The sequence below is a fragment of the Paroedura picta genome, chromosome 7 (genome assembly GCF_049243985.1).
Source record: "Paroedura picta isolate Pp20150507F chromosome 7, Ppicta_v3.0, whole genome shotgun sequence".
Classification (NCBI taxonomy): Eukaryota; Metazoa; Chordata; class Lepidosauria; order Squamata; family Gekkonidae; genus Paroedura; species Paroedura picta.
The window spans coordinates 13578331-13599206 of NC_135375.1; the positions used below are offsets into that span (position 1 = coordinate 13578331).

Below are 20876 nucleotides of genomic sequence, written 5' to 3' on the forward strand. Positions count from 1 at the left end.
AGATGCATTCCAAGTTTGCAGGTATTAGATTCTTCTGCCAGACAGGATATGACCTAGGAGGTTTCTCATTAAGATTTCCCATTTGCTTCTTCAAACACTAAAAGTAGCCACTTGGTATAGCAAATAAGAAGAACTGTTTTTTTTTTTAATCCCCCACATTTCACTGCCCAAAGGAGACTCAGGACATCTTATAATCACTTTCCCTTCTTCTCCTCACAACAGGCACCCTGTGAGATAGGTGGGATGAGAGAGCTCTAAAAGAACTGTTCCTTGATAACAACTCTGAGAGAACTGGGACTAGCCCACAGCCTCCCAGCTGGCTGCATGTGTGGGAGTGCGGAATCAAACCTAGTTCTCCAGATGAGAGGCTACAGTTCTTAACCACTACATCAAGTTGGCTCTCAGTATGAGAGAGACTGGGACCAGGGCTGTGGTCTGGGGGAAGGGGACAGTGAGCTATTTTGGGGACCTTGTGAGTACAGGCCTGCAATGACACAAGGGCAAAGAGACTGAAATCTGGAAAGTCCCCAGGCTCAACCACTTCTGAAGCCACACCCTCATCTTCCCCATCTACAATATGGGCATAATAATTAAATATTGCCACCCTGCACACGGGACTTGCAGAACTTCCAGTATCACAACTGGCCTCCAGCCTACAGAGGTCAGTTCCCTTGGAAAATATGGCTGCTTTGGAGGGTCAGTTCTACCTCTCTGACGTCCCACCCCTTCCCTGGCCTGGCTCCAGCCTCCAAATCTCCAGGAAATTCTCAACCACGAGCTGGCAACCCTAACAATAATTCTCACCTACCGTATAAAATAGCTGCACAGTCTGATCACCAGAATTTATTCAAGTCTGCAGACAAATGCAACGTATTCCTAGGTGCACCTCTCTTCCAGGGCCCCGTGACCGAAAGCATATTTAATTAATTTAATTTAAACATTTATACCCCACCTTCCCTCGTGGTTCAAAGTGGCTTATAATCATAGTTTAAAACGTTCCTGGTTCAACCAGAATGAATTGGTTTAGGGAAAGGCTATGGTTCAGTGGCAAAGCATCTGCTTGGCATGCAGAAGGCCCTTCAATCCCCGGCATCTCCAGTTAAAAGGTGATGGGAAAGACTCTGCCTGAGACCTTGGTGAGCGGCTGCCACTCTGAGTAGAAAATACTGACAACAAGGGAACAATACTGACAAAGCCCAAATCTTTCCCTCCCTCCCTCCTTCAAAGATGCTGAAAATCATGATTGGCATAAGGAAGGAGACGGTATTCCGAGTATGGGAAGTACCAAAAACGGTACCTGTGTTTTTGTTTTAAAGGAGAGCTTTGATCTTGGCTGTTCCTATTAGCTCAAAGGAGGAGGAACTGTGTGATCTCTTTCAACACCCTGAAAGAAGAAATCTGCTAACAGCACAAAGCCAAGCTGTTTCCTCCCCCCCTACGGAGAGGCGTCAGATTGATTGTTGATTCTTTTTTCAAAGAATAGAATAACAGAATTGGAAGGTGTCATAGAGGCCATCTAGTCCCACCCGCCCTGCTCAATGCAGGATTAGCCTTGAGCATCCAGGATAAATAGCTGTCCATCTGCTGCTTGAAGACCGCCAGTGAGAGGGTGTGCCATAGAGGCCATCTAGACCAACCCCCTGCTCAATGCAGATTTAGCCTCAAGCATCCAGGATAAATACCTGTCCATCTGCTGCTCGAAGACCGCCAATGAGGGGGATTCTTGAGTAGACCACTGAGATCCTGATCATTATCAATGAAGTCGGACAGTGACAAACAGACTTAGAGACAATCTGTATGTCTTTTTCAGAGTCTTCTATTTGTGCATCTTTCCCACACAAAATCAAAGATGCTGATTCTCACAAGCAAGATATACTGGGTATTTACTGTACAGTAAAGAATGCCTCCTCATTGCCCTAAATCACATCGTAACATACCTTCCTTGATTTTAGGATTTTAGAAATGAATAAAAGATGTTTGAGACGAAAGGAGCAGATGGAGAAATCAAAGGGGGAGAGAAACGCCACACGGGTGCGCGTGCCAAAGCAGTGAAAGGGGGCACCAGTGTGCAATTTGAAGCCGGCATTTCAAATCAGGACGCAGTTGCCAAATGACCAAGGAAGTCATCAAGCACATAATTTGCATGTCACATTAGAACGGGATGTCATCAGTTAAGTACATAATAATGCTGCAAAATGCTCTGCTTGCTACCAGGAGACATGGATCAATTCAACACTTGCGCCAGCCACGGCCTGATAGTTCACGATTTTCTGCGCTGTTTATGGTAATCGTAATGCAACAAGCAGGGATGTCGATAAAAGCAGATCTGGCTCACGCTGAATCTTCCTACAGGGTCTATGGAACTCTGCCAGTTGTGCTTTCCCTGTCATTCGCTTGGGAAGCTGTGCTGAGAGAGACACTCGAATACAACACCCCCATGGCTTGGCTGAGCATCAGCATACAACATTAATACGCCACAAACACATGGGGCACTTTTTACTGGGCCTACATGGCATTTGCTAGGGGCTACAGATCTGGAATGCATCCGGTGGACACTTTAGATCTTGCTGATTAGTACAGTGGGGCAGGATAGAAGTTCTTGTGGATTGTAAACTAAACATGAGCAGGCAGTGTGATGCAGCGGTAAAAAAGGCAAATGCCATTTTGGGCTGTATCAACAGGGGCATCACATCAAAATCACAGAAAAGATGTCATAGTCCCATTGTATACGGCACTGGTCAGGCCACACCTGGAATACTGTGTGCAGTACTGGAGGCCTCACTTCAAGAAGGACGTAGATAAAATTGAAAGCGTACAGAGGAGAGCGACGAGGATGATCTGGGGCCAAGGGACCAAGCCCTATGAAGATAGGTTGAGGGACTTGGGAATGTTCAGCCTGGAGAAAAGGAGGTTGAGAGGGGACATGATAGCCCTCTTTAAGTATTTGAAAGGTTGTCACTTGGAGGAGGGCAGGATGCTGTTCCCATTGGCTGCAGAGGAAAGGACACGCAGTAATGGGTTTAAACTTCAAGTACAACGACATAGGCTAGATATCAGGAAAAGGTTTTTCACAGTCAGAGTAGTTCAGCAGTGGAATAGGCTGCCTAAGGAGGTGGTGAGCTCCCCCTCACTGGCAGTCTTCAAGCAAAGGCTGGATACACACTTTTCTTGGATGCTTTAGGATGCTTTGGGCTGATCCTGCGTTGAACAGGGTGTTGGACTAGATGGCCTGTGTGGCCCCTTCCAACTCTATGATTCTATGATTCTATGGCCTGTGTGGCCCCTTCCAACTCTATGATTCTATGATTCTATTCAGACCGATGTAACCCGCCATGAGCCATTGGGAATGGCGGGCAATAAATCAAAGTATAATAATAATACAAATGGACAGCTTCAACAGTAGCATAAAATCCTCAAAACCGTTTATATTAAATAATTAAAACAGACCATACACCCGAACAGTGAGACAAGTTCAACCAATGCATAAACCAACTGGAACACTACTGGGTCAAAAAATTAAAGTCTTTTATTTATGTGCCTCGCTATCCCAGGGACTCAGAGTGAATCGCAGCTGTTTCCTGCTGCCTATGAGACAGGCATTTAACTATGAGATTTCCAGCACAGCACTGGGGGCCCTTTCCAACTCTCTGTGATTCTGTGATTCTATGATTCTATGATTCTTTTCCTGGTCGGATTGAAGAAGAGTTGGCTTTCATACTCTGCTTTCCACTGCTCAAAGTAGTCTCAGTTCGGCTTACCTTCCCTTTCCTCTCCCCACAACAGACACCCTGTGAGGTAGGCCGGGCTGAGAGAGCTCTCACAGGACTGCTGTGTGAGAACAGCACAATCAGGGCTGTGACTAGCCCAAGGTCGCCTGGTTGGTTGCATGCGGAGGAGCAGGGAATCAAATCCAGCTGTTTGGATTAGAAGCCGCACCTCTTAAACACTACACCAAGCTGGGCAAGATATCTAGGCATGAGGGCTGTTCTGTTTTCCTCTAAGGGGGCTGGCTTGACTGACCATTGTCACCTGGAGCTACTTAACAGCTATTCAATCTGCTAAGGGAGGGGGGCATCTTCTGAGGAGGGGAAGGCCCACCCTACTATAAGACAGAGGGAGGTAACTGCATCAGCTGGAAGGAATTGAGTCTTGTGGGCTGCCATCTCATTGTCAGGGGGCTTACAAAAAAGGCAGCTGACAAATCAGTTTTTAAAATCCCAGTCATTGACAGACTTCCTGGTTCCTGGTTTCAAACCTGGTTTCTTAAAGTGACTGCGCTCCAGAAGCCCTAACTTCTCTCAGCAGAGATTTGCCTCTTGGATTTATTCCCCCTTCCTCTGCTGTCACCAATCCTCCCCCCCCCCCTTCAAGAAAAGAGACTCCTGCTGGGCTTGGCTCCCCCCCCCACTCTGAAATTTGCCAACTGAGTGCAGAACACTTTCTGTTTCAATTGGGGGGGGGGGGATAGAGGAAGATGCGAGTTCAAATTGATCTGAATTCAGCAGGATCCACAACGGAAAAAACTAAGCATGCTTTAGGATGCTTAGGGCTGATCCTGCGTTGAGCAGGGGGTTGGACTAGATGGCCTGTATGGCCCCTTCCAACTCTATGATTCTATGATTCTAAGTAAGTGCAGAATCAGCCCAGGTCTCCCATGGAGGGGGGGTTCTCCCATGGAGGGGGGAGCCTGGACCCACTGAGTGCCCCCCTCCAATTCTGCCCCCTCAAAACAGAGCTTACACAAGTGTAAGAGAACAAGAAGGAAGAAACTGGATCTCACTCATTCCTGCCCTAACAGATAAAGCTCTTTCCCTAATAAAGATCATATTTTTGACACACGAGTGACAAAGCAGCTTACGCTACAGTGCCCGCTTTGATCAATTAAATGTCACTTTGGCTCGGCTTTATTTTTTTTTAAGAAAAAAAATGGACCCCCCTCCCCCCTTGTGCAACACCCTTGACAAATCATGACCAGTGGAGCAGCAAGGAATGGGGGGGAGGGGGGAAGAGTTTCATTAGCAGATATTTCCAGATCTAATTCACTCCTTTATGGCTCTTGGTCTCAGTCCCTCAGACCAGCGTACATTTCCCCGTGGTCTTCCGACCACTCGCTTTGGCTTGTCACTGGTTGCAGGGGCATGTCGCTTCTCAGCATGTGGGGTAGGCCCATCACTCATGGGCAGAGCCTGCGAAGGCCCTGGGTTCAATCCCTGGCACCTCCAGTCAAACAAATACAAAAAGCAGGTGACGGGAAGGACTTCTACTTCCTGAGAGCCAGTTTGGTGTAGTGGTTAGGAGTGCGGACTTCTAATATGGCATGCCGGGTTCGATTCTGCGCTCCCCCACATGCAACCAGCTGGGTGACCTTGGGCTAGTCACAGCACTGATAAAACTGTTCTGACTGAGCAGGAATATCAGGGCTCTCTCAGCCTCACCCACCCCACAGGGTGTCTGTTGTGGGGAGAGGAATGGGAAGGCGACTGTAAGCCGCTTTGAGCCTCCTTCGGGTAGAGAAAAGTGGCGTATAAGAACCAACTCTTCTTCTTCTTCTGAATGCCTGGAGATTGGCGGCCAGTTAGAAGAGCCAGGATTGACTCTGACAGGGAAATGTTCTGACTCAAAAAATAGGACAGATTCATGTGCCTGTGTGTCCCTCGGAAGAGGGACTCCGCTCGAAATCAGGAGAGTTTAGAAGGATTTGCCAAGTTCACTTTGACAATTCCAAATCTGTATATTTTGTTTTGTATAATATGTCAAGGAACTGGAGATTCTTCTCTGCGACAAAAGGTTAAAGAAAAATTGAGGGGGGGGGTGGTTTTAAAAAAATGGTTTGTGAGAAAGCCACATGCCTCTCCACATGCAGCCGGTTGACCTTGGGATAACCACAGTTCTCTTAAGAGTTGCTCTTGCAGAACAATTCCAGGTGACGGCAGCATGTCCAAAAGCACACACACACACACACACACACACACACACAAACCCCATTCCGTGCTGGCAGCATGAATGTACCTGAAAACTCTACCCCAGGATGTTGTTTTATGGTTTTTATATGGATGTTGTTTTATGGTTTTTATATGGATGTTGTTTTATGGTTTTTATATGTTTTTTTTATCATGTTATCATTTTATCAGAGTTGATATTTATGGAGAATTTTAAAATGTTGTACACTGCCCCAAGACTATTACGGAGGGACGATTTCTAAATATAATAATAAAAAATTGTCCTGACAGTCTGTCTCTCAGAGGGTTTGTGGGACACATACCTGCTCTGGAGCGACCTGGTCAAGGCCCCATCCCACCTTCGCAAGCATACACATACAAACACACACACAGAAACATACAGTGACTCCCTCCCCTACCTGATTCCCACTGACCTGATGGTTTCCCAACCTTCTCCTTGCTTCCTCTCCCGTCCCTCACCTGCAAAGACACACAGAGACTCCCTCCCCTTTCACCCTCCCATTTCCCCCTTTACCTATTGGTTTCCCCACCTACCTACCTCCAAGCACACAGGGGCACACACTCCATTCCCCTCTCCTGCATCCTGCTTACCTGCTCCTCCGCCATTGCCTCAGCCCCTGCGGGTCGCACAGTAGCTGACCTCTGCAGTCACCATGAATGCCTTGGTGGAGGGGCAACCGCTGTCTCAGCCCTGCAGGTTGTGAAGCAGGTGCCCAGGCCCCAGGGACCAGCATGGCCACTGGCTTGGCCCTCCCCATCTTCTGGCACACATTGTGTGTGGGACGATGGACGTCACGTCCATCTACATTTCCGTTTGACCAGGCGCGCCAGAAGATATGTCCCACATCAATGATTATCCTCCCAGTAGCTTCTCCTTGTGATCCTGACCACCCAAGAGTATGCAATCCACCTTATCCAGAAAATGAGTTCTGCCAGAAATGGGTCTAGCTGGACAGAAGGGCCTGCCTGAGGAAGTTAAGCAGGTGTCATTGTCAATAGCTTTTTGGAAGAGATGCAAAGCTCTGCTTCCTGCATGGCCATTTTACTGATTTTCCAGCATTACTGCCAAGGATCCAACTGTGCCATTCCCCATCCCATACCCCAGCACCCATTGAGCAAAAACACTGCAAAGTAATAATAAAAGCAACAAAATCAAAGTAATAATGATAAAACAATAATAAGGACAAAAAGCGAGGGAAACACCCTTTGCATGAGCAAGCAATTCAGGGAATTGATCGTTTCATACAGAGATTTTTCATGGTGATGAGCACCAGATTTTTCTCCTGTGGTAACCAGTGGAGAGCCTAGCTTCTGTAGGATCAACCGCTTAAAGATAAAGTAGGAAAGACAGCCTTTGGCCTTCATGAGCTGGGAAGTGCAGTGTTTGAACACGCTATCACTAATGACAGCATTAAGTACTCAGGAATTTTCCATGTATCTTAAAAGTTACACTATCCCATAAGACTGATATTCTTCTACTGGTTTCTAAAATGTGACCCTATGTTGGCTGACTAAATTTAAAGATGTTATATTCCTCCCAAAACACATTCCTCCCCCCTTAAATCTGTTCTGTGACCTCCTCTAAGCAATCATATATCAGTCAAGGGCCAGTGCGGTCCTTATGTTTCAGGGGAGATTAGTGTGAGATTAGATTCCCTTATGTCCTTTTTAAGAATGCAGAATGTATTCAGAGGGTAGAGTGAATTAAGAATGGAATGGCTGAATCTTTTTTTCCAAATGCCAGGCTGGGCCTTGAGTCTGTTTTATCCTATAAAGGAAGAACTTTGAATCTTGTTCTGTATGCAGCCATGATCTGGTCTTCCCTGCATCAAGATGATCATTGTAATTCTTAATAAAACCATCTGCCTTGTTAAATGAAACAGAAACTGGACTTGGGGTTGCAGTAGAGTTCTGAATACTTGCCTAACAGAGTTAAGTGACTTGGGAAATGCAGGTTTCATTCTTCCAGAGGGTCAACTTGGTGTAGCAGCTAAGAGCGGCAGCTTCTAATCTGGAAAGCTGGGTTTGCTTCCCCACCCATCCTCCACAACCAGCCAGTTGGGTGACCTTGGGCTACTCACAGTCCTGTTAGAGTTGCTCTTACAGAGCAATTATCTCAGACCTCTCTCAGCACCACCAGGGTGTCTGTTGTGGGGAGAGGAAAGGAAAGGCGATTGTAAGCCGCTTTGAGACTCCTTCGGGTAGAGAAAAGCAGCATACAAGAACCAACTCTTCTTATTTTTCAGTAATATCAGGGCTCTCTCAACCTCACCTCCCTCAAAGAGTGTCTGTTGTGGGGAAAGGGAAAGGAAGGCGATTGCAAGCCGCTTGGAGACTCCTTCGGGTAGAGAAAAGCAGGGTATAAAACTCAACCCTTCTTCTTCTCCCTTGCAATCAGCTGTGCAACTCCCCTGGGAAACCAAACGAAATAAAGCTGCCAAACCTCCAAGTGCCACAGCAGCAGAGGCCCGCCCCCGAGCGCTTCCTTCCTACCCATAAATGTCCAGCACGCCGATGAAGGAGTGTTGCTTGGCGGTCGTGTACAGGGCCTTGTTGACATGCTGCACGATCCAGTTGAACAGCTGGGCATAAATGTGCTTGGCCAGCGCATTCCTGGCATTCACGACCTGCTGGACCGACATGGGCTTGATGTAGGTCTCCGAAGTGGTGACCAGCTTCCGGTGGCACAGCCAGTGCTCCATCTGGCTGTGCTCCACGCCCAGCAATCTGCAAAAATTATGCAGGTGTTCATCCTGTTTCTAGGACATAAAGAAAGACATCCGATTCAGCAAAGGCATGCAGCCAGGCAGCGGGAACCCGCCCACCCGTCTGACTGACACGGGGAGGGGGAGCAGGGCGGGGCTTTTGAGTTTCGGAGATGAAGCCCGATTTCGAAATGGCCACTAGCCGCCTTTCTTGAACCTACAGCCCGTTTCTTTCATTGGCAAAAAGTCCTCTCTGTCAACTCTTTGGTGTGGCGTTCATTTATCATAATAAGCTGCAGCACGATACCGGTCGTCCGGAGCCAGCTTGGCATAGTGGTTAAGTGGCTTAGAATCTGGACAGCCAGTTTGATTCCCTGTCCCTCCACATGCAGCCAGCTGGGTGTCCTTGGGCTCACCACAGCCCTGCCTGAGGAGGTTAGGCTGTTCCCACAGAGTAATTCTCTCTGCTCCCACCTGCCTCACAGGGTGTCTGTTCCAGGGAGAGGAAGGGAAGGCAATCATAAGCTGCTTTGAGACTCCTTCGGGTAGTGAAAAGTGGGATGTTATTAGATTAGATTTGTATGCAGCCTTCTGAGTTGGCTCAGGACAGTGAACCCCAGGCATCATGCAACAAACATATTACAGTCTATAATAAAAATTCTCATTAAAAACCTTAAGCCATATACTATAAGCAGTTATTAAAAGTGGTTAAACCCATAATTAAGCAGTTGTCCAGTCATGATTGACTCTATCTCTCCCCGGAGATGCCAGGGATTGAACCTGGGACCTCCTGCATGCGAAGCAGATACTCAGCTCCTGAGCCACAACCTCTCCCAAAGGGCCAAAACCTCTTATCCACTCCTCACCCAGAGTTGTCTCACTGCTAATTAAACGAGGTAACAGACAGTTCCGGCACCGTGAGGCTACGCTTACGTTTTAATTAAAATAATGCCAGAATCACAAAGAAGACACAAATGCTATTGGAGAAGATTTGTTTAGGCACCCTAATTTGTCAAAGCCCTGAAATTAAAACCATCCACGGCAACGTCTCCAGGGCAACACCAGCTGCGCTGTGAAAGGAGCGATTTCGTATTTTAATTAACGAAACTACCCTGAGTGGGACATGACTATTGCCGACAGGATCAATAGATTCACCGGAAATATTGCCACTGCATTTATCCCGCTGGAATAAAAGCACACCGAGAGGCTGTGCAAGCTCTCTTTCCCTGGACTCACTGGCGAATATTTCCCTGGAATTGCCTCATCTCAGTCAGAGGTATAGAATCAGAGAATCCTAGAGTTGGAAGGGGTCATGCGGGCCATCTAGTCCAACCCCCTGCTCAAGACAGCATCAGCCGAAAGCTTCCTGCTGCTACAGGTGAGGCAAACCGCCCAGAGCCGTATGGAAAGGAGGCATAGAAATCTAAATAAATAAATGAATAAACCCCGCATTCCTTTAAATTAGAACCCTGGAAGGGGGAGGGGGGACTAAGAGAGAAACAGATGCACAGAAAGAGACAAGAAACTGAGACAGAGAGACCGAAATCGAGGAAAAGACTGAGATGCAGTAGCCAAAGAGCATTCTCTGCACAAATCTCAATACAATGAATGGGGCTGAGTCCAAATACCTCCCCTTTCAAATGATACCTGTCCATCCTCTCTCTCTCTCTCCCCCTCTCTCTCCCTCTCTCTCAGAAATGCATAAAACCATCTTTTTCAGAGGAATATTATTGGCTCACATAACCTAATATTATCAGACTGGTGGCAATTCTCTGGGGTCACAGGAAGAGGTCTCTTGTGTCACTGACTATTCCTTTAAAAACTGGGGAAACCAGGTGTTGAACTAAGCCCCCCTGCCCTCTCTCCCTTCAAACCTCACGCTTTCTATGAAGCCTTCGGCCAGAAGATGAAGCAGAAGTCCAGCGGCACCCAAGAGACTAACCGTGTCTCTTCCAGCATGAGCTTTTGTGAGTCACAGTTCACTACTTCAGATGCTGCAAATTAAAATTGTTCACCGTGTTTTTATATGTAGATTACAGAAGGGGGGGGGAGGGAAGAGTTGGGGGCAACCATGGCTGCCAACCACCATGTGAGGCCAGGAAATCTTTTGGAGTTACAGCAGACCTCCACACCTTTCCTTGAAGAAGTTGGAGGTTTCAGAAGGGGGTTCTATATAGGTTGACCATATGTAGAAGAAGAAGAAGAGTTGGTTCTTCACTGCCTGAAGGGTCTCAAAGAGTCTCACAATTGCCTCTCCTTCCTCTCCCTGCAACAGACACCTGTGAGGTAGGCTGAGAGAGCTCTGACAGGACTGCTCCATCAGAACAGCACTATCAGGGCTGCGACAGGCCCAAAGTCACCCAGCTGGCTGCATGTGGAGGAGCAGGGAATCAAACCTGGCTCTCCAGATTAGAAGCTGCCACTCTTAACCACTACACTCTTAACCACGACACCTTTTCCCCCACATTTCTTCACCTATCCTGGCCGTCCCCTCATTTTAATAAAAATGCAATCTAGAGTTAGGTTTTGGGATAATGAGGGCTATGTCAGTTGTAGCACAAAACAGTGTCAAGGAGTTTGAGAAGTTTTATGGTGTTGAAAAACTTTTTCTGCACAAGATGACTTGATTGGAGAAATGTTCATGGTACGATCGTGGTGAGAAACAGTCTCCTGCTACTCCGTCTCCCTAAATTTTTGTCTGGGTACTGTCCCTGAAGAATAATGGTAAGCTCCATATGTTTATGAAACTTTTAAAAATGATTTTCATGAATGCAGAATGTTTAACTCCTGTCCTGTTTTTGTCATCCCAATGACCCCTTTTTGTAGCAAGGAAACAGGGTCGGCCTAGTTCTATAGCATTACGTCCCTGGTGAGCCCTCTCCTTTCTCCCAGCTCCTTTCTCCCCAGGCACTGCCCCCCAAATCTTCAGGAATTTCCTAACTCGGAGGGATTTCCTAACCCGGAAGAATTTCCTAAGGCATTACCGATATTGTGCAGGACTCTCCGTCACGTTCCGGCTGAAAGTCCAGGTTGCCCAGGTGCAAGATGGCAGCCAGAATCTTAAAAATGGTCATCTGATGGGATTCCTTCACACCTGAAAGAAACAATCAACACCCAGTTTTCACAGTGGGCGCAGACTCGGTGCAAAATAGTAAAAACTGAACAACTTGACCAAGAGAACTGATGCAAGCCCACAATTCAGCTCTCCTTAGAGCCATTTGTTAAAAAGGTTTAGCACACACAACTCACACTGTTCCCATGTATGGTTTTAGAGAGCTCCTGTGGCCCACCTCTCTTGTTTTTTGAACACTTTGTATGCCCCAAGAGCTCTCTGGAAAAACTATTTCACACAAGTAGAGCTCCATAAATGTTTCATAGCGACGAGGAAGAAATTGCCACTGATTTCAACTGTTCAATAATGCATCATTAGTTAAAAGTCAACTCAAGAATTTGTAACTTGCTTCTGCATAACAAAGGTTTTCCCAACGTGGAATTATGCTTAAAATGTAATATTTTTTAAAATAGAGAAAGGAGACAGGATTATCACTTAGAGGAGGGCAGGATGCTGTTTCTGTTGGCTGCAGAGGAAAGGACACGCAGTAATGGGTTTAAACTACAAGTACAATGATATAGGCTAGATATCAGGAAAAAATGTTCAGTCAGAGTAGTTCAGCAGTGGAATAGGCTGCCTAAGGAGGTGGTGAGCTCCCCCTCACTGGCAGTCTTCAAGCAAAGGTTGGATACACACTTTTCTTGGATGCTTTAGGATGCTTAGGGCTGATCCTGCGTTCACCATGAGCTAGATGGGAGGCCAATACCACATTCGAGATTGACAAGATTTTCCACCTATACACTTTCATGAGTCAAGACTGACAAAGGAGATTTTACATTTGAAAGCTTATATCCCTAAAAACATGTAGGTCTTTAAGATGTTACTTGGACTGGGTTCTAGCTCTATTACTGTAGATAAGGGTTTCCGAACCAGGGTTCCACCATGTTTTCTTTATTAAATATTTATAGTCCATCTTTTCCTTTGCAGGCCAGGGAGGCTTAGAAATTTGTTCCATTAAAAGTAAAAAAGGCACCATAAATTTTGCTTTGGGCCCAGATCCCATGTGTACTACAAGGCTGACAATTTTCTTATGCACCAAGAGTCAAAAGGGGATCAGGGGCAGCTAATGGTGGTTTACAGTCAATTCGCCTAGACTGCTGACAGGCACTGAGTGTGGGGATGGCCCTAGAAGATTGTACGGAAATGACAATTGTTACAAATGCAACTTCTAGATTGATTTCTGGTCTCCATCCCAGGGCGCATTTCTTGCTAATTTTGTGTGAGTTCCATGGAATTTCTCTATGCTTGAAGTTGCCAGAGCTCAAAAGATCTTTGCAGTTGGAACCCAGGATATTGTATGAAGGCAGTATAGAATAAGCTGTATTGAAGATATAAAAGTGTCCCAGCTAAAGCAAAGCACACAAAGAGGCCAACTTTTTTTCTGTGGGATTCCTAATTCTAAGAACGATCAGATTTAAAGAAAAAGGATCTTAGCTGGATAATCACATGGCTTGCGCTTGGATTGCAACTTGTAAGCGAACAACTGGGAAGGGGGAAAGGACACTGCTTCCCCCAGTGCTCACCCACGCTGCAGAAGACACCAGCTTAAAAGAGGCACCCCCCTTTCCTCATGACGGGGAAAGGGGGAATTGCTTCCTCCAAGAGAATGTCTTCCACCCAACATTTAGGAAAGTACTCAGAACGATTCCATTTAACAACAACAAAGGAAAGCCTGCTGCTCAGTTCATCGGGGATGGGTTCCAATTGCTCAAAATGTTTTTCCATTGATTCACTTAACCTAATTGGAAAATTGACAGAAACGCAAAATATAACCAAAGCAATGATCTGGGGGAGAGGGGGGGGGACACTAACCGTGAGAGCAGGCTAAAAACATTTACACTTAAAAGGCTCATGCCACCAAAGGCCACAACTATCAAATCAATGTTCCTGCAGGGGTTATTTGCAAGCCGCCAGTGTTCGACTGGGAAAGGTTTTTCAGAAACCCAGCTCTTACCGAGCAGTGTGAACGCCTGCCTGGTCTTCTCAAAGTCACTGGCATCGTCCACTCCGTCGATGGAGGTGTCCCCTCCTTGAGCTGTGTAGAAAAAGTCTTCTGCAGAACCTGGGAGGGAAGAAATGGAGAAGGCAGAATCTGTGTCAATAAATGCCTGAATGTATGCTCATGTTGACATCACGAACTATGTTTCAGGAGTTACTCAGCAGTAAAAAGATTGAGAAAGGCAGCTCCGGGCATAGAGCAAGGGTCAGGGGAAGGGGAGGGGGGAGTAGCTGTGAATTTCCTGCAATGTGCAGGGGGCTGGACCAGATGACCCTTGAGGTCCCTTCCAGTTGTTTGTTTCTGTCTCAGCCAAGGTACAACACCTGATGAGAGCTCCATGTGTGGATTTCTTCACCAGAAACTTGGTGCCTGGTTAAAGAGTTATGAAGTTTCCTCCAGCTTTCAACCCATTTCTGAAAGCCATCAGGCACCTTCCCTCTTTAAGACCACACCCAGCATATCTAAGGGACTGCCTCTCCAAATACACCCCCTGAAGAGTGTTATGCTCAGTAAATGCCGACTTTCTGGTGGTCCCCGGCTGCAAAGATGTGTGCCATCTGGTCATGTCCAGAGCCTTCTTAGTTGTGGCCCCCTCCTGGTAGAAAGAGCTCCCAGAGGAAGCTAGAGGCCTCAGATCCTGCTGACTTCCGCAGGGCCTGCAGGACAGAGCTCTTCCACCAGGAGGCTGGTTGAGGCCAGAGCGGAAGTTAACATCTCATCTGCCCCCTCTCTCCCCCCCGCCAAACTATGTAGTTAAGGAGGGGCTCTGTTGCAGGCTGCTGTAAATCTACGGATTCAAATTACGAATGGCTGTTTTAACGGTTGGCCGTTAATTTTGCTTAACTGTTATGAATTTTGTTATATTCAATGCCAGCCAGGTTGTTTGCCGCACCGTGACGGCAACTGCGGAGAGGGGCGGTATTTATTTGTTTGTTTATTTATTTTTATATTTATATACCGCTGCTCTCAAATGCTTCGAGGCGGTTTACTGAAATTCATAAGAACAATAAAATCCCGTAAAAACCCATTAAAACGTAATTAAAACACAATGTCACAATGGCGGATAAGAAATATATAACCCACTCCTCTCCCCCCCCCCTCCAGCAAAGGTCTATTGCTCTCTATCTGGGAGGGAGGGACTTAGTTGGTTTTGGCTAGAAATCCACAGCTGACAGCGCCGGGAGTCGCCCTGGCCTCAACCAAATGCCTGGCAGAAGAGCTCCGTCTTACAGGCCCTGCGGAAAGCTGACAAATCCCGCAGGGTCCGTAGCTCTTCAGGGAGCTCATTCCACCAGGTTGGGGCCAGGACTGAAAAAGCCCCTGGCCCTGGCTGAGGCCAGGCGTATGCCCCGGGGGCCCAGGACCACCAGTAAATTCATGAAATCAAATAAATAAATAAATATTTGCAGGCCTCCGTGAGAGGCATGCCTCTTTTTTTGAAGAAAAGTTACTTCAGAGAAAGCAGGGCTCTGTGCCGTTTCACACAGGATACCTGTTCCCAAGCTTCAAGATGCGTTACGCTGAAAAATTAAACAGCTTGTCCTGGGGGGAAAGAGAATGTGTTTTTCTCCCTCTTTTGAAGCCGATCCTCAGGAAAACAGGCAGAGTTCCATGCAGGTCCTTCCGAGACAATTTTTTTTTTTGCTCTGGAGTAGAACTAAGCCCTGGTTTTCTTTAACAGAATCAGCCCTCGGCGTTTCCACGGTGGGCTCCTGGGGATAAATCATTGTTGACTCCGCCAAACTGTACATTTTCTACCTGATTATACACATAACATGCACGGAAACGCTTCAGGTTTTCGTGATTAGTCCAGCGGCTCTGGCTGGTGAACCGTGAGCCTGGTGAACTTTTCTTGAGGACAAATCAGCGGCCCCCCCTGCTCCTTCACAGCTTTCGGTTTTATCTTCCTTTCATCAAACGGCATCATTCACTTGAAGAAGAATTTTAACATCCATCGCTGTGCCTTTCATGATAACTTGAGGAGAAGGGGGGGGGGAAGACACAGGTACTTCTGGGGGAAAGGGCCTCAAGTCCTGGGGTTCCCAACCTCCAGGTTTGGTGTAGAAATCGCTCAGAATTAGGGCTCATCTCCAGGCAATAGAGATCAGTCACCCTGGGGGAAAATGGCTGCTCCAGAGAGTGGACATTATACCCCACTGAGGCTCCAAACAGGACATTTCAGAGTTGGATAAAATCCAGAGGAGGGCAACCAAGATGGTTAGGAGGACGGGAAAGTATAGAAAAGGGAATAAGGGTAGAAATGATAGAGGTTTATAAAATTATGTATAGGGTACAGCAGTCTTTCTCAACTTTTCTCCTGTTGAGAAACCCTTGAAATATTCTAGAGGCTTCGAGAAGACCAAGAAGTAGCACAACCATGCAGAATATGGTAGGGAAGCACAGCTGTGGACACGCCCACCTGGGGCCCCTCCCCCCCCAGGCCCGTTCAGTGGCCATGTTGGGCAGGGGGCTCAACATGACCATGTAGGGTCATATCACCTGATAAATGTTTAACAAATCTAAAAAATATACAAAAAATGAATTAACTCCCACCCATTCGGGAAACCCTTCCAGGGCCGTCAAGAAACCCCAGGGTTTCATGAAACTCTGGTTGAGAAAACCTAGGGTAGAGAGAGCTGACAAAGAGAATTGTTTATCCTCCTCCCAAGGTACTAGAACTCAAGGACATCCAGTGAAACTGATGGGCAGTAGGTTCTGGATGCATAAAAGGAAGTACTAATTTACATAGAAAATGATAAAAGATGTGGAATTCACTGCCAGAGGAATATTGATAAAGAGATTAGATCGATTTATGGAGTTTATCAACGACCACTAGGCATGGTGACAGAGGGGAACCTTCACATTGAGAGGCACTAATACTCTGAAATCCTTGAGCCAATAGGCAATATCTTGGCCTCTATGCCATGTTGCCATGTTGGTGGCCATTCAGAGGAACTTGTTGGCCACAGGGTGTAAAACAGGATACTGGACTAGAGGGATTAATGGTCTGATCCAGCAGAGTTCATGTTATGTTCTTATGAAGGCCTCTGTGCCCTGTTGTTACCCTCCAGAGGAACTGGTTGGCCACCGCGTGAGACGGGATGCTGGACTAAATGGACCATTGATCAGATCCAGCAGGGCTTCTGATGTTCCTGTATAGGCCTTGGCCTCTATGCCCTGTTGTGGGCTGACCAGAGGAACTGGTTGGCCCCTGTGAGAGATAGGATGCTGGACTAGATGGATGTCTGGTCTGATCCAGCAGGGCTCTTCTGATGTTCTTATGAAGTTCTCAGCCTCTCTGCCCTGTTGTTAGCCCTACAGAGGAACTGGTTGGCCACTGTGAGAACAGGATGCTGGACTAGAAGGACCACTGGCCTGATCCAGCAGGGCTCTTCAGACAGGGCTCCAGGCAGATCTGCATTTCTCACAAAAAAAGTTATAGGACACACTTTGTCGGCCTTTGAGGTTGCGTGAGACTCTTGTTAGCTGGCTGCAGGAGCCGAATGTGACTACCGCCCTACAGCTTCAACGTACATGGCTGGCATACTCACTCAGCGCGAGATCTTTAAACTCAGGAAGACCTGCAGAGGCACAGAGTTGATAGAAGATGTGATAGTTCCGTTCGTCTTCTGCCTGAGAAGTAAAACAGCCTCCACTTTACTGATAAGGGCTGGACTACGAGTCTCCCTCACCCTCTTCTGGAGATCTATCCAAGCCTCCCCCACCCCCATGATTCTAGCTAAAAACTGGTTGCATTTTATTTATGTGGGCTACAGTCAGTTTTCAGGCATTTTGTATAAACAGGGAAGAATAAAGAGGCACAGAAGAACTGGAATAGTCCCAAGAACTGCCCTTGGAAGACTGTACAGGGTAGTTCTGTTCGACACTTTAAGAACTATGTTGACCGTGGGAACATCCCGAGACAAAGATGGGGCCCAAGTGGAGCTGGAACTCTGATCTTTGCTTCCTGACATCCAAACCAGAAATCCATACCTCCGTCCAGGACAGTGTGTGTATGATGGCTATGGTTTCATCTATCCCCTCTTCCCACCTCCCTATGAGTTAGTTTTTGGAAAAGGGATCGTTTTTTGTATTTTTTTCCGCAGTTCTGCTCTTTAATATTATGTTCATCGGATTGTGATGTTTTTAATGTCTGGGGTTTTAATGGGGTTTTATTCAGACTGATGTGACCCACCATGATCCATTGGGAATGGCGGGCGATAAATCAAAGTATAATAATAATACAAATGGACAGCTTCAACAGTAGCATAAAATCCTCAAAACCGTTTATATTAAATAATTAAAACAGACCATACACCCGAACAGTGAGACAAGTTCAACCAATGCATAAACCAACTGGAAGACTACTGGGTCAAAAAATTAAAGTCTTTTATTTATGTGCCTCGCTATCCCAGGGACTCAGAGTGAATCGCAGCTGTTTCCTGCTGCCTATGAGACAGGCATTCAACTATGAGATTTCCAGCACAGCACTGGGGGCTCTTGAGGAATGGCTGGTGTTTATGTGGGGCTAGCGGAAGGAAATATGGAACCACCTCCCCAATACAGATCTTTCTATGAACTCTCAAGGACTTGCTTACGTTAATCTAGGCTTTACCAGCCAGGATTCTGGAAACCCCAGAATTCCTTTAAGCATTTATCAGGTCATATGACCATATATGGTCATGTCAACCTGCCACTACCACTCCAAGTGGCCAATGATGGGCCTGGAGGGGGTGGGGCCCTGGGTGGGCGTGTCCACAGCTCTGCTTCCCAACCGTATTCTGCACCATCGCGCCACTTCTGGGGGTTCTCCAAGCCTGAAGAATGTTTCGGGAGGTTCTCAACAGTAAAAAAAAGGCTGAGTTAAATCTCATGCTCATCTCCCTTTCCCCCACCCTTGAATGGCTTCCATCATTCACATAAATACACAAAGCTGCCTTACGCCAAATCAAAAGGTTAGTCTACCATCTTCAATACTGTCTACTCTCCAGGGTGTCAGACACAGATTTTTCCCTTTTAAATGAAGGTGCCAGGAACGGAACCTGGGATCTTCCCCTTGCCAAACTCTCAGGCTGAGTCAAAGTCCCTATAACAAGGGGAGTCAACCTGTGGTCCTCCAGATGTTCATGGAATACAATTCCCATGAGCCCCTGCCAGCGTTTGCAAACGCTGGCAGGGGCTCATGGGAATTGTAGTCCATGGACATCTGGAGGACCACAGGTTGACTACCCCTGCCCTACAACACTTCCCAGAGCGTGCACGGACCTCGCTGGCTTCATTTATGGTCATATTTTTCTTCTTACCTACAGAGTTCCCTCAGTTGGAAGGACCCTCCATCTTGCCAGAGAGTGGCTCTTCTTTTATAATTTTTAAGTCTGGCACAAAGCTACCTATTCAGCTCTAATAGAATGATAACAAACAATCCTGCCTAATTATTTAAGTATTACAAATGACTCAACCTGTTCGGGCTTACGTTTTTTGGCAAGATTTGACGATGAACGACATTCCAAGCCCTGGCCAGGTGCCTCAGGGTAATTTCACAGGAAATGCTAAGAATGTATTTTATTCTCCAACACGGTGTTTGGCTTGGGACAAAGTGTGGGCTGGGCTTTCTTTAACTTGTAAAGAGGGTGACCATTTTTGGTTTTAATGCTTAAGTGCTTCGAAGTCTGACCACAGGGCAGATTTTAAACTCCTGTGCTACATTCCTCCAAAGGTTGCACCGTCTTAGCACACTTGTGGGATTTCTTGGTAGAAAATGCTATCGCAGTAAAACCTCCCTGGATGGGGCCACACCGGCTCACGGCTGCCAGCTCCAATTTGGGAAATGTATTATTTATTTTTTATTATTAAATTTGTATACCGCCAACTCCCGGGCCAGCCAAAATAGCGTAAAGGGAAACAAAAACCCAACCTGGAAAACAGGTGACAACTACAAAGGTGAGAGATAAAATCATATCTAGAAAAATATACACAATTTATTATTAGAGCTCAATAACTATTTATTATCAGAGTTCAACAATTTATTATCAGAAAAGAATACGCTGTTATCTACACCAGCTTGGTGTTATGGTTAAGAGCGGCGGCTTCTAATCTGGCGAGCCAGGTTAGATTCCCTGCTTCTCCACATGTAGCCAGCTGGGTGACCTTTGGCTAGTCAAAGTTCTCATAGAGAAGTTCTCTCAGAGCTCTCTCAGCCTCGCCTACCTCACAGGGTGCTTGTTGTGAGGAGAGGAAGGGAAGGCGATTGTGAGCCACTTTGAGACTCCTTTGGATAGAGCCCAGAAGACTAATATGAAGAAGAAGAAGAAGAAGAAGAAGAAGAAGAAGAAGAAGAAGAAGAAGAAGAAGAAGAAGAAGAAGAAGAAGAAGAAGAAGAAGAAGAAGAAGAATTGGTTTCTATATCCTGCTTTTCCCTGCCCGAAGGAGTCTCAAAGCAGCTTACAATCGCCTTCCCTTTCCTCTCCCCACAACAGGCACCCTGTGAGGGAGATACCCCACTTTAAGCAGAATTATTCTCTCCTTTGTTATGGAGAGATGTTCTTTGCTTCCTCCTCCTAATATCACAGACTTATGCTCTGCAAAACAGGACATGTTGAGACATAATTACATGGGGTACATAATAAAATACATTTGGCAGGACTCAGGGTGGTGTTCTGGCTTTCAGCAACAGTCTCCCATCAAGTGGAGCACACGGTTTTGGCCCTTAAAAAAAGCAACAACGGGAGAGGGGAAGCAAGCAAACTAATAACACCAACTAACCTGGAATACGACTCTTGACTTCTCCAGGAGGTACGTTCTCATGTTGGCGCCGATGATATGATACCTTTTATCAAAGCCGATCTGAATGTATTTCCCAAATCGGCTGCTGTTGTCATTCCTTGTCGTTTTAGCGTTGCCGATCGACTGCGCGGGAAAAAGGATAAAAAGTTAGAAATCAAAGATTTTTTGCAAGAACGTGCAACATTCATTAAGTTCGCTAAATTTTCAAATGTTCTGAAATTAAGTAGGGAGGGAAACACAGTTACATTAAAGCTGGAAGAAGAGAAAGTTAAGGCAGAACTAGGAGGAATTCTCCCAGGAAAAGGCCAGCAGCTTTC

At 46.5% G+C, this 20876-nt stretch overlaps 1 protein-coding gene across 7 annotated transcripts in view; it reads right to left on the bottom strand.

Moving 5' to 3' along the window:
• Nucleotides 1–20876, bottom strand: part of MYO5B (myosin VB) — a 296164-nt gene that overhangs the window by 116554 nt on the left and 158734 nt on the right. For all 7 annotated transcript variants that reach the window (XM_077346770.1, XM_077346774.1, XM_077346771.1 and 4 more), the window contains exons 6-10: nucleotides 20539–20682; nucleotides 17328–17409; nucleotides 13732–13839; nucleotides 11650–11759; nucleotides 8454–8719 (exon numbers count right to left, since the gene is read on the bottom strand). In XM_077346770.1, the coding sequence (XP_077202885.1) occupies nucleotides 8454–8719; nucleotides 11650–11759; nucleotides 13732–13839; nucleotides 17328–17409; nucleotides 20539–20682 (710 nt within the window). The remainder of the gene's footprint in view (nucleotides 1–8453; nucleotides 8720–11649; nucleotides 11760–13731; nucleotides 13840–17327; nucleotides 17410–20538; nucleotides 20683–20876) is intronic.